Source organism: Solea solea, chromosome 20, assembly GCF_958295425.1.
Source record: "Solea solea chromosome 20, fSolSol10.1, whole genome shotgun sequence".
NCBI classification, from domain to species: domain Eukaryota; kingdom Metazoa; phylum Chordata; class Actinopteri; order Pleuronectiformes; family Soleidae; genus Solea; species Solea solea.
Window position 1 is genome coordinate 9,971,060 of NC_081153.1, and position 12,648 is coordinate 9,983,707.

The following is a 12,648-nucleotide window of genomic DNA, read 5'->3' on the forward strand; positions in this document are numbered from 1 at the left end:
TGAAGTGAAGCTCGTCAACATGTCCTCCTCCTTCACGGTGTGAACGTTTCTCAGTCTGACATGTTTCTGAGTGTTTAATAAAACCGTTAGAATGTCGACGGCGGACATGTCCGCCGTGCTGGGCATTCTCCGCTCACTGTACCAACACACGCAGACGCTGGAGGAGTTCGCGGACAGCGTCGTGTTCAGAGAGGGACAGCGGGCTGTACTGCTCCAACAGTCGGACACAAACCGCTTCAAATCGTTTGTACGAGCTGTTTTCGTCTGCTTCGACAGGGAACTACAGCAAATACCGAGCTGCAGCCAGGTAAAGTCAGACTTTTCACTTAAGTAAATGTTCATGCTAACCTTTCCGAGGGTTGACACGTTTCAGTTTGACAGCGTCGTGTTGTAAAAGAGCGTGTGGACTTTATAAAATGTCTGCTGAGAAAGCTTAACAATGCATTTATTAAATGTGACGTTAAATAACTCACACAGCTTTTTAAGTTAGAAATAAACAACATAAAACCAAACCAGTTTTAGCTGTCATGCTAACTTTTAATGCTGTCAAGTTATCTATACACGTTGAATTTGCTGTAGGCCTCTTTTTGACCATCAAAATTGTTTTTGCTTTGTATATTATCATCTTGTTCTATGGTTAGGTTTTTAAACACTTAATTTATTAATGTTACTAGTCAAATATGTTACAACATATTGTGAACTAATGAACTATTTTTAATAGTTAAAACATGTTTCTCTGATTGTTCTGCTTATTAATATTTATGGTTTATTTGCTATATATAACAAAGGAATCATTAAAACTCAATAACTTTGGTTTGTGGGCAAAACAAGACATTTGAAAGTTGTATTATTTCCAGGTTTGGAAAACACAGATCAACGTTTTATGGAGCAACACGTACTCAATTAATAGAGAAAGTAAACAACAGATTAATCGATTATGAAAATAATCATTAGTAGCTGTCCTACAGTTTAGTACAGATACTAAGATGCTTCTTGCTTATGCATGATTATAATACTATTTTCTTGATTTTATTACCACAGATCTGCACTCTACCTGAGCTTCTGGCCTTTGTTCTTAACAATCTCAAAAGGAAACGAAAAAGAAACGTCTTGGCACATGGCTACAATTTTCTGTCCTTGGCTCAGGAAGAGCGGGATGCAGACCACTTCAAGTTCCAAGGCGATATAACTCAAAGTGCTGCTTACATCCATGGCAGCGATTTGTGGAAGAAAGTCACAGCACGCCTTGGCACAGACATCACACGGTACCTGTTGGAGAGCTGCTCTGTGTTTGTGGCAGTCCCTCCATCATGTGTTTTTCAGGTTAGCGGTGTTCCTGTGTATGACAGGGTGTCCGTGGCTAATGCCTCCGCCGGGTTTTATCTACATCCTCGCAGTAGGGCACATGACAGTACTCGATTTGGAAGGTATCAATGGTCAATGACCTTGAGAAGAATGCATGTAATTCAGAATCCTAAAGTCAGTAAGAGGAGGAATAGAATGAATGAACATTTGAAAAGAAGAAAAAGAAAGAGAGAAACTGATCAAAATGAAGAGGAGAAGGGTCAGTATTGTAAAGGAAAGAGAAGACGCGTCGGACGGCAAGAACCCACACAGGACATCAAACAGGTTTGCTCTGAGACAGTGGAGGGAGGGCCCTCTATGGCGGTGGAACAAACACAGACTGTGAAGCCTGCGGAGCAAACACAGTCTGTGAAGCCTGTGGAAAATGGTACTGGTTCTAAACAGGTTGCTGCAACTACACTTCCCTCGGAGGGAGGCCCCAGTTGGAGATCAGGTATTTTCCCCCCTATACCTCCTTCACAGTGTTTCATTCGCACTTTGGGATTCATGTACAGTGGAAGGGGAATGCGTTGCTTCCTACTCAACAGGAAAAAGAAGAGTGTTGTTGGACCCAAGAGGCTACAAGGGCAAGATTTAGTAAGAATAGTCTTCTTTGAGGGAATGGCTTATCTAAATGGGCGCGAAAGGAAGCCAAAGAAACTCCCAAGACGCTTTTTCAAAATGGTCCCCCTCTTCCGTCAGTTGTTATGTCAACACAGGAGATGTCCTTACAGCAGAATACTGCAGAGCATGTGTCCACTGGTGAAGGGGAGCGATCCAGAACAGGGAGAGTTAATCTCCCTCTTGCATCAACACTGTGCACCTCACCGCGTCTACCTTTTTGTCAGGGAATGCCTCTCTGCTGTGATCCCACATGAGCTGTGGGGCTCCGACCACAACCGTGTGATTTTCTTTGCGAGGGTCAGGGTCTTCCTGTGCAGCGGCAAGTCCGAGAAGCTCTCACTGGCTGAACTGCTGTGGAAGATGAAGGTGAATGACTGTGACTGGTTGAAGATCAGTAAGACAGGTGAAAGTGTTTTGTGACATATTTTTTTTATTTTCCCTGTATGTGTATTTTTGGCTAATGTGAACACTCTCATATGTAGGCAGGTTCCCACCCAGTGAGCTCTCATACCGGACCCAGATCCTGGGTCAGTTCCTGGCTTGGCTAGTGGATGGCTACATTGTAAGCCTTGTCCGAGCCTGCTTCTATGTCACTGAGTGTGTGGGTCAGAAGAATGCCCTGAGGTTCTACAGACATGAAATTTGGGCTAAACTGCAGGATTTGGCCTTCAGGTACACACTTGTATACAGATCTGAAAAATACTAATGTTTCCACAGTCACTGACAACAAGCTCACAAAACATTTTTGTGATTTAGAGGTCACCTTTCCAAGGGTCAGATGGAGGAGTTGACTCCCGCACAAGTGGCATCCCTTCCCAAAACCACTGTCATCTCCCGCCTGCGCTTCATTCCCAAGTCTGATGGCATGAGACCTATCACAAGAGTCATAGGAGCAGATCCCAAAACAAGGGTATGCATATATCAATGAGTTTTGTATTAACATATGCTGAAAGCATGTACAGTGTTTTTAGGAAATTTTTTTTTCTTTGTTACAGCTTTACCAAGGGCGTGTTCGGGACTTGCTGGATATGCTGCGAGCTTGTGTGTGTTCCTCTCCTTCTCTCCTGGGCTCCACTGTGTGGGGCATGACAGATATCCACAATGTGTTGCGCTCTTTGGCTCCAGCCCAAAAGGACAAGCCAAGCCCTCTCTACTTTGTTAAGGTTAAAGCAAGACTGTTGTGTCTCAATCTCAAATTTTGGTATTTTAAATGTGGGACAAATACCATCTAATCATCCTGTAATTTCTCTAATTTAAGGTGGATGTAAGTGGAGCCTATGAGAGTCTGCCTCATGACAAACTCATTGAAGTGGTTGGTCAGGCCCTGTCACCCGTCCAGGAAGAACTCTTTACCATCCGCCGCTTTGCCAAGATCTGGTCTGATTCCCATGAAGGCCTGAAAAGGGCCTTTGTTAGACAGGTACCCTGCACACATGCTCGTGTATGTTATTTATGTAATATATTTTAGCCATTACAGAGATTTTCTTGTTTTGTGTCATTATAGGCAGATTTACTGGAGGACAACATGGGATCCACCAACATGAAGGGGTTTGTGATGTCACTGCAGAAAAAAGGCAAAGTTCATCATGCCATACTGGTAGAGCAGGTAACATCCAGAGATTATTTTTGTTAATGAGGTATGATACAATATTTATTTATTTTTATTATTTTTTTTTTTTTAAGCATTTCAATACTTATTTCTTCTAGCATTTCTGTTCAGACCTTCACGGGAAAGACGCTTCACAGTTTTTCACTCAGATGCTAACTGGCAGTATTGTTCAGTTTGGAAAAAAGTAAGAAATGACATTTGTGAGCATCATGTTATACATGTCATACAATGTGAGTGGATGTTCTATTCTGACTGTGGTGCTGTGTTGTTTTCAGAACGTACCGTCAGTGCAGAGGAATTCCCCAAGGATCAGTTGTGTCCAGTCTGCTCTGCTGTCTCTGCTATGGTCACATGGAGAATGTGCTGTTCAAAGATATCATTAAAAACAAAAGGTACAGCTCTCACCTCTTTGTGTGTCAGTTAACGTTGTCCACTGTCAATGCAGTAACAGATGAGCAGCAGCAGAGGGCAGTCTTTCTTTATATGTATGTGTGTTTCCTGTAGGTGTCTGATGAGACTGGTGGATGACTTCCTTCTGATCACCCCAGACTTCCAAGAAGCACAAAACTTCCTTGAGTATGAATCGCACCAGCTTTGTCAAACATAGCACTGCTCATGTGATACAGTGTGACGCAACCAAAACTGATGTCTTGTAGCACAGCCTCATCTTTCCTCCTGCACTTTCATGAACTTTTAGAAAATCAGTTATTATTAACTTCATTACCCAGAGTTAGGATGAAGCTGCCAGACTGTACTGAAGAAAACAAAATTGCTGCCAGTGGGTTAAATGGCTTTATTATGATTTGCTCTTCATACAGAAGAATCCACCTCAAGTGGAGTTATTATTGTTAGAAAACTTTCAGAATGTTTTGTAGTTGGTAACACAATTTAAATGTAGAATTTTAAAAAAGAACTGTAGTTATCATAATGTACAGCTGAATGCCTTCTTTGTTTAATAATTAATAATAGCACTGTCACTTTTTGTGTAGGGTCTTACTGGCTGGGGTACCACAGTATGGCTTGGTAGTCAACCCACAGAAGGTGGTGCTCAACTTCCAACTGTCGGGAAATGTGAGTTCCTGTCCAAACATTCGCGTTCTGCCCCTCCACTGCCTTTTCCCCTGGTGTGGACTGCTCCTTGACACGCACACGCTAGATGTCTACAAAGACTATTCCAGGTGAAATGTCACGTTGGTTGTAATTATACCGCTGAATTATTGCTGAGTATATTTCCTTCATGGGGCTTTGTCAGTTTTTATGACATCTTTCTCATCTACTCTTTCTTCTATGCTTCATCACTGACCCCATGCACTTTGTATCTTCTCATAAATACTCTTATGTCAGCTAGACACACAGAGATTTAAGCAATCCTATATAAGTTTATTACCTGGCTGCCACACTGTGCAACATTCCTTTAATGTTCTTGGAGGTTTGATGTATCATTTGTTGACTGTATGCCAAGAACACCTACCATCATGCAAGTTGATATGCATGCAACAATAGAACAATAGTCATCAGTAGGTCTGATCATCAGTAATCATTTGAAAATGTAATGGAGCATCACCACAAAGCATCAACATATTTAGTGTTGAAAATATGACCAATGTGAAAAGTCCAAAAACAGGTTGAAGTCAAAAAGTCAAAAGACCAGTTAAGTGCAAATGATCAATATACTTGATAAATAAATACTTTACTTAATACTTAGTCCCGTCTTCTTTGTTTACTTGTTTATTTTTCATCCCTCACAGCTATGCAGGTCTGTCTCTGCGCTACAGCCTCACTTTGGGCTCTTTCCACTCAGCTGGACAGCAAATGAAGAGGAAAATGATGGCTGTCCTCAGACTCAAATGCCACACCCTCTTTTTGGACTTAAAGGTCAGAGAAGTAATCATTTCAAAAGGTGAAATCAAAACAGAGCAGACCTCTTATTAAATTGTAGCCACTAAACCAGTGTCCTGGCTTTTTTGATGGTCTACTGTTGCCCTGGCAAACTCTTTATGGTTCCAAATGACAACAGCTAGCCTATTACACTTTTTTTTTTTTTTATCATTTATCTTTTTATTAATTTTTATTTTTTTATTAATTAATGCCCCACAGTGCACATAAAGGCTCAAAAGAAATACATTAGCAGTCTCCTCTGAAAGACATGAGCTACAATGGTTAAAAACATTGACCTCGTCCTTCCTTGGCAGACTTTATCAGTGTTTTGATTCAAAAACAGAACGCTGTGTCGCTGCGGCTCCCCCACTCCCCGGGGAGATAAATAGCATCAAACTGGTAGTTGTAAACTTGCCAAGCTCCATGATACAGATGGAGTTTGTGACACATGACATTTCAAAGACAAACAAATGTATCATTAATAAATATTTGTAGGACAGAAGGCTACAAACATGACAGCTGGTTAATTTTGCATACTGTATTATAGATCATGTATACATATTAAAGACAGTAGTGGTTTCATTAACATAATTGTGTTTAATTAACAGATCTATTGTTGCAGTAGATCAATATTTGTTTTTCTATTTCCATTTCTAGTTGCACCAGCCCTTTTGCACTAACTATAATGCCAGGTTAATTTTCTTTTTCAGACCAATTGCATTGAGGCAGTCTACAAGAACATCTACAAGCTGGTGTTGCTCCAAGCACGCAGGTGATAACAGAGACTCAGCCTTCTCTCTCAAACTTATCTGGCTATTCTTCTCTGACTTTCTGCTCAGTCCCTACTCCAGGGGTTATTGAGTCCAGTTAATGGTCCAAAAAAGAGAAAACATCCAAAGTGTGGGCTGCAAACCAGCAGTTTCTGAAATACTTAGACCAGCTCGCCTGACACCAACAATCATACAATGTTCCAAATCACTTTAATCACCTTTCTTCCCAGACACAACCTATGTTCCAATGGCTGGTTTGAACTTCAGCAGGTTGTCTTGACCTTGCTTGTGTGCCTAAATACATTGAGTTGCTGAGATTAGATATCTGCAGTAGCAAGTAGTTGAACAGTTGTACCCTATAAAGTGGCCAGTGAGTGTGCGTGTATAAACACACTGCACTTTAATGTATGCTCACTGGCCTGGACTTAATAGATAGGCCTGCAAAGACAATACTGCCTTTTAAATAAACACAGCTAAGGTTGTCAATTAATAGCTGTGAACTTACTTTGCCACATTTACCTGAGAATGTAAGTATCTGAATGGACAGAGTCTGTCTCTGTTTTCTCTTGCTCTTATTCATTTGTTTTGTCCGGTTTTTCTCTTAAGGTTCCATGTCTGTGCCCAGAGTTTGCCCTTTGCTCAGACAGTTGCTAAGAACCCTGACTACTTCCTGCAGATGATATGGGACATGGCAGAGTACGCCAATCATCTCATCAGACTCTGCAACAAAGGCAACATTTCCACTGTTTACTGTACATCAGGAAAAAAGTGATGTAAACAACGTGAAGCTTGTTAGTTATTTTTCATAATTTTCTCTTTCATTCTCTCTCCAGGATTGATTTTAGGCAGCAAAGCTCAGACGGGCATTGTGCAGTATGAAGCAGTGGAGCTTATTTTCTGTCTTTCCTTCTCGCTTGTGCTGGCGCCACACCGTCCCCTGTATAAGGATCTGCTCCCACATTTGCACAAACGTATGTACCTTTAAGCAAAAGACTTATGAAGAGATTATCACAATGAATGGTGTTATTATTGTGACGCATTCTCTTAATATTAGTAATAATAAAGAAATATTCAGCACATGCACAAAATGTATGCATCACATAAAACCATAGATACAAGAAATCATAAAAAAGTGATGAATAGCTTTTCTGTTATTCATTGGAGCCTGCGATTAAGTGTTCAGATGTGTCTTCTTTTGCATGAACAACAATCCATAATCTAAACATTTTAGTTTCAATATTAAACTCAAAACCTAATTAGGCAAAAAAAAACAAACAATAACAACAAATTCTCATGTTTCACTTTATGCAAAAGCTTTATTGGAAAATAAAGAACATAAAGCCGCTTACAGCCTCTATCAAGACAGACAGTAGTGCATGTAGTTCTGTCGTGATTTCAGTAAATTGACATTGAATTGGCAGCCATCATTTCCTGGCTGACTCTCACTGTGTTTAATGAGTGATAATTATTAACCAGAGAGTCAAGCCACTGTCTTTCTCTTCGTCTGTGTAATGGTTAAAAGTATTCTGCTGAATCCTTGGATTACACTCACTGACATATGGGTGGTCTGAGAATAATAAGCACATATGTCTTTCACTACAAGTCTTGCTACAATTAGCCAGGGAGGCCAATATCTTCGAATATGGACTGTGAGAGAAACACCACAACTGAACATGCCTAACCCTAACCTATGCTGAAGTTGGTTTATTGCTGCCTTTAATTTGATTTTACAGGTGTTGGGATGCATATAACCGTTCACATCAAAAAATAAAAGCACAATCTCATTACCTTCTGTCATCTGTGGTCAGGGAAGCGCAGTCTGGAGCGGCGTCTGGGGGATCTGAGGTTGGCCAGAGTCCGACAGGCCACTAACCCAAAGACTCCGGTGGATTTCTTGGCCATCCAGATGTAGACTACCAGCATGCCACATTTATAGCTCCCAGCAACCTTGAAACCCTCGGCATCTAAAAGGTATGATGCCCAGCTTCTCTGACGTGTTCAATCTAGGGAGTTTTATCTTAAAATCTCCAAATTCAAAATCAAAATATAGTTTTTTTTTTTCTCTTTAGGTTTCATTGTTTCATACTCAAATGAGCAGTGTGTTGAAATCAGTCGATGGGATTTTCCAATCTGTTAGTTTACCAAAACAATTTTCATATTGCTCACAGAGTCTGTAAAAAGAGAGAAAATAGCCTCTCGGTCTACTTACATAACAAATAAGGCACTCCAGTACTGAAGCCAACACAGTCCATAAAACAATAATCTATAACAGTAAAGATGAATAAGTTTATATCCCCAATTTACAGAACTGGACCAGGTCACAGCCCTGAGCTGTTACTCTGTCTGGACTTTGATTTACACTTCCTGATATTTTTCCATTAAGGACCCATGATATCAATCTGCTCAGGGAAATACTGTCAATAATTACAATGAGTGAGTCAAATGTTTTACACAGTGATGAAGTTCAATACATTACTGATTTGTGAAGTTAATATTAATATGTTAGGTTTTATAAACTTGAAAGCAAAGAAAAGCGTGTGTCTCAGTGTGGTGTTACACTGTCCAATAAATCCATCTTTGAGGAAATGTGTGAGTTGCCAAATGTGAGGCCAGCTCCTCGCAGTACTGCTGAATGTAAACATAAAAAAAAATGAATAGTCAAGTTCATAGTGACTGATTTATATGTCGACTCTCTCTCCTGATTCAAGATCCATAGTAGTGGTGATGACCATGGGGAAAAGGTTTTCAGTAAATTTGTTTCCTAGGCACTCTGGTTCTTCTGTTCCCGTGCTTCAAACTCAAAGCCGTCATTGCAGTAGGGGTTGTGCTCAGTGGGAGCTGAGGACCTTTTGAGTCCATGGCGGGTTAGTCTGTAGATGGCCACGATAGGGATGGAAAGCACGGGGACCACACTTATGAGGATGATTATGGCAAAAACCCAGTCTGGGTATGGCTTTACTTCAGGTTTGGGGAATAATTCCTAAAGAAACATACAAAAAAAATATACATAATGTGAACATAATGTCTTATTTTATTTAAAGGCTGTAGTTTCTACTCAACCCATTGCCAAATGAGTTCACACAATGCTGATCAAGCTCATCAGCTTCACATGACTTTAGCAACATTACTGCACTGCGCACAGGGGGACACATTTTACATCATGACTGAGCAGGCGAGGTGGAAGAAGCACACAGCGCAAGTAAAGTTCATACAGCTACATACAGCAGCACTCTGGCTGGAAACACCGAGAAGCGGCCATGTAAAGTATCAGAAATGGATTCTACTGCTGAAAATAAACCTGGACATTGTTATCAGAACATTTCAGTTTGGGTATGCATTAATAACACATCATTTATGTTTCTTTGTGCCCCCTTTTACTCCTGTTCAAAAACAATTAACAAGTTAACGTGAGGCTGCATTCAAGGGCTTCTCAGTGTTCCAACTCGGTGCTCCAGTGTTCCAAGTGTGTTTTTAGGTCAAACTGGGAAGACGTATATGTCAAAAAATTGTATTTTGTTGCTCTGAGCTTTTAAACAACATGTTAATTGTTGTTCTCAGAAAAATATTGACTCACTGCACCTGTAATCAGAGTTACTGTAATAAATATCTGTCTGAACTATAGGTTCCTCAACAGCATATAACACAAACTAATACTGTATTACACATTTTTACCCACAATGGAGATTGTTTTCACTTCTGTCTGTTAGCAGAATAATAACAATATAATAATAATAAAAAAAACACTGAATTGGTTTATTTATTTGCTTTTTTTAAATAAACTTGGTGGGACAACAAAAAGAACCCATCTAATTTGGTAGCTGATCTGATCATGGGTGTGGATACAGGATGTCCTCTTCTCTTCACTCTCTCTAACAATTCATTTAATTTTGTGTTTTAGTACTGGCAGATGCTGCTTCCTTTTTGACCAAATGTCTGCTTTTCTAGCCAGAAAATTGTCCCAACATATTTATTAGTCATGAATGTTCCTGTCTTTAGGTGCTGCGCAGTTGGAGAGAGGTGGGTTTATTAAAGCTTTTTGCTGAAATTGAATTTTAATGATAAATACAGTCAAATTGAGCTTGAACAAAACAATATGCAGTATGCCAGCACCCTCAACCTACTTACGTAATCTGGGTTCCATGCGGGGTAGGTTGGATGTTGCTGTGCCTGCACAACCACGTAGGCAATCAGCACCACCAACAGCATAACAGGACTGATTACCATCCAGCATGCCTTCCAAAAAATGTTGGGCTTCTTCCCGTTCATGAATTCGATATCTTCAGCGAATCTATCAAGAGGACACGGGAAATGAAAAACAATGGTAATTAAAATTGCTCATAAATCTAAGGACTGAAGATTGCAGAGCTCTGTTGTTTACGTTTTCATTCCCCGAATATAGATGACTCCAATAATCTCCATGAATGCAATGATGAGCAGAGGTACAGAGCCCACGTAGGTATTAAAGACCTCCACCCAGTAGTTCCCTGAACCCGGTGTGAAGATGAGAGCTATTAGGAAAGATATCAGGCAGATGATGGCTATAGAAGAAAGGAAAAAGATTTAATGAATATAAATTCAAAGGCAACACAATGTGTTCTCTTGCCTTTTTGGGAACATTTGAGCAGATTTGAATGTACCAGTTACAACTTCTTTAGGGATCCACTTAGGCACTAGATTGAGGTCGTTGATGGGTGTGAGGACTCCCTCCAGGTTGCCAAACATGGAGGACAGGCCCAAGCTGAAGAGCATAACAAAGAACAGTATGGCCCATACCTGGGAGCCTGGCATCTCTATCACTGCCTCCGTGAACACAATAAAAGCCAGGCCAGTACCTGAAGCACTCTATGTGGAGGGAGATTTAAAAAAAATTAATGGGGAAATGGATACTGATGTGCACTGTTTACTGGCACATGATGTACTGTACTCCAGGAGAGAAAAGGGAGGGAAGAGTAGATCACAGCCACATTAGAAAGATTGGACATGTTTTTTAAAATTCCAGTACCTGGTCAAGGAAGGTTTTAAAGTCACAGTGCCTCAGGTTCAAACTGGCCACCTCAGTAGGAGAGGTCTGGTTTAGATACTCAAACCAGTTCTCATAGTTGTCCACTGTAATGTTCTGGTCTGCTAACTCAAATTGGTTGGTCAGAGCCAAGATGTTTCTGCAGAGGAGATACAAAAGTTCATTGGTACTTGGAAGCAAAAAAGATGTTTTGAATTTTTACTGATGTGCATACATACTCTTGTAGACAGGCATTAAAGACATTTTTGGCTTTAAATCCCAGGATCGAGAAGATTGATATGGAGGCGTACAGAGATGTGGCGCTGTTTATTATTCCAACTACAAGTGTGTCCCTCTCAACATTGTTTCTAATAGACACAGAACACAATCAAAGATGAGCTCAAATACAGTACAATTAATGTTTCCTCAGGCATAATTGCCAGTTTTCTTCTTACTTCTCTTCATTATAGCTGGCGAAAGCTATGAGACCTCCGAAAGCCACAGAAAGAGAGAAGAAGATCTGGGTGGCAGCATCTAGCCACACGCGAGGGTTCTTCAGTATTTTCCACTAAAGTGAGCATAAAGATAACGCGTCAGATTGTTGGGTTTCACCTCTCACCCGAGAGCAGAAGTGTCCCCCCACTCGATTTTTTGTGGCCTGCCACTTATGCTGGGTTTCCAGTTGCTGGGTACATTTTGGAACGGTAAAGCCCTCAGCGTCAGCTTGCATTTCCACTGAGATTAGTACATTTACTTGGTAGGTGAGGTGTGTCCAATGGCTGCGTCAGCATAATACGTAGCGTGACATCATACCGATGTAGCGACATAAAACAGCAGACAACAAAACAGCAGACAATGACACAACAGACAAAAATGAACGACGTCCAACAGATTTTTTTGTTTGTTTGTGGCCGTTTGTCTCAACAAGATGTTGAGCTTTGAATTTCTGTGAAATACCATCACGACTATCTTTTCTTGCAGATATGATGGAACATTGTGTTATAATCCTAAATTCATACTGTCCACTGCCTACTGAACAGTTGTTTTTTTGCCTAGTTTTTACCTTTTTACCAGACTTGTCACTCAAAGTCACTCCGTTGTGTCAGGTGAGACGGGTGGTGTCGCTGACCCTCTCTTGTGTTGAGAGATGGTTTCTCAACTTTGTCTCCTCTGTCAAACCATTTCAAAGGTACAATTTGTAATATTTCAGAGGGTGTATTTACAAAAAATTCATATACTTCAAACAAGTATAGTTGTAAAAGTATAACTTTGCTTTTTGTAGCCATAGAATTTGCCTTTTTAGATGTAAGATCATTACAGCTTTGCATGACTATATGTCCTAAAGTTTGTTTAAGCGTCTGGATCTATGGAAACCTCAGACAATACTTGAGGTGCTCGTTGCGGATGACATGCTTTCTGATATG

The 12,648-nt window shown here is 40.5% G+C and overlaps 2 protein-coding genes across 5 annotated transcripts in view; one reads left to right on the top strand and one right to left on the bottom strand.

Moving 5' to 3' along the window:
- The window catches only part of tert (telomerase reverse transcriptase), a 27,490-nt gene continuing 14,842 nt past the window's right edge, over nucleotides 1–12,648 (top strand). For 3 of the 4 annotated variants that reach the window (XR_009234000.1, XR_009233999.1, XR_009234001.1), the window contains exons 1-16: nucleotides 1–307; nucleotides 1,042–2,371; nucleotides 2,451–2,640; nucleotides 2,725–2,878; nucleotides 2,964–3,131; nucleotides 3,227–3,388; nucleotides 3,473–3,574; nucleotides 3,676–3,761; nucleotides 3,853–3,969; nucleotides 4,082–4,153; nucleotides 4,567–4,755; nucleotides 5,326–5,452; nucleotides 6,166–6,227; nucleotides 6,832–6,956; nucleotides 7,059–7,196; nucleotides 8,034–8,196. Coding sequence is in view for 1 of the 4 variants with exons in the window: in XM_058618635.1 (XP_058474618.1) it covers nucleotides 92–307; nucleotides 1,042–2,371; nucleotides 2,451–2,640; nucleotides 2,725–2,878; nucleotides 2,964–3,131; nucleotides 3,227–3,388; nucleotides 3,473–3,574; nucleotides 3,676–3,761; nucleotides 3,853–3,969; nucleotides 4,082–4,153; nucleotides 4,567–4,755; nucleotides 5,326–5,452; nucleotides 6,166–6,227; nucleotides 6,832–6,956; nucleotides 7,059–7,196; nucleotides 8,034–8,137 (3,342 nt within the window). In the remaining 3 variants the exon portion in view is untranslated. Of the gene's footprint in view, nucleotides 308–1,041; nucleotides 2,372–2,450; nucleotides 2,641–2,724; nucleotides 2,879–2,963; nucleotides 3,132–3,226; nucleotides 3,389–3,472; nucleotides 3,575–3,675; nucleotides 3,762–3,852; nucleotides 3,970–4,081; nucleotides 4,154–4,566; nucleotides 4,756–5,325; nucleotides 5,453–6,165; nucleotides 6,228–6,831; nucleotides 6,957–7,058; nucleotides 7,197–8,033; nucleotides 8,266–12,648 lie in introns of those variants that run through there. The other variant, XM_058618635.1, reaches the window with a different exon arrangement.
- Nucleotides 8,815–12,648, bottom strand: part of LOC131447140 (sodium-dependent neutral amino acid transporter B(0)AT3-like) — a 6,624-nt gene continuing 2,790 nt past the window's right edge. The window contains exons 6-12 of the mRNA XM_058618637.1: nucleotides 11,680–11,792; nucleotides 11,464–11,592; nucleotides 11,228–11,384; nucleotides 10,863–11,067; nucleotides 10,604–10,763; nucleotides 10,351–10,513; nucleotides 8,815–9,205 (exon numbers count right to left, since the gene is read on the bottom strand). Of these exons, the coding sequence (XP_058474620.1) occupies nucleotides 8,987–9,205; nucleotides 10,351–10,513; nucleotides 10,604–10,763; nucleotides 10,863–11,067; nucleotides 11,228–11,384; nucleotides 11,464–11,592; nucleotides 11,680–11,792 (1,146 nt within the window). The 3' untranslated portion in view covers nucleotides 8,815–8,986. The remainder of the gene's footprint in view (nucleotides 9,206–10,350; nucleotides 10,514–10,603; nucleotides 10,764–10,862; nucleotides 11,068–11,227; nucleotides 11,385–11,463; nucleotides 11,593–11,679; nucleotides 11,793–12,648) is intronic.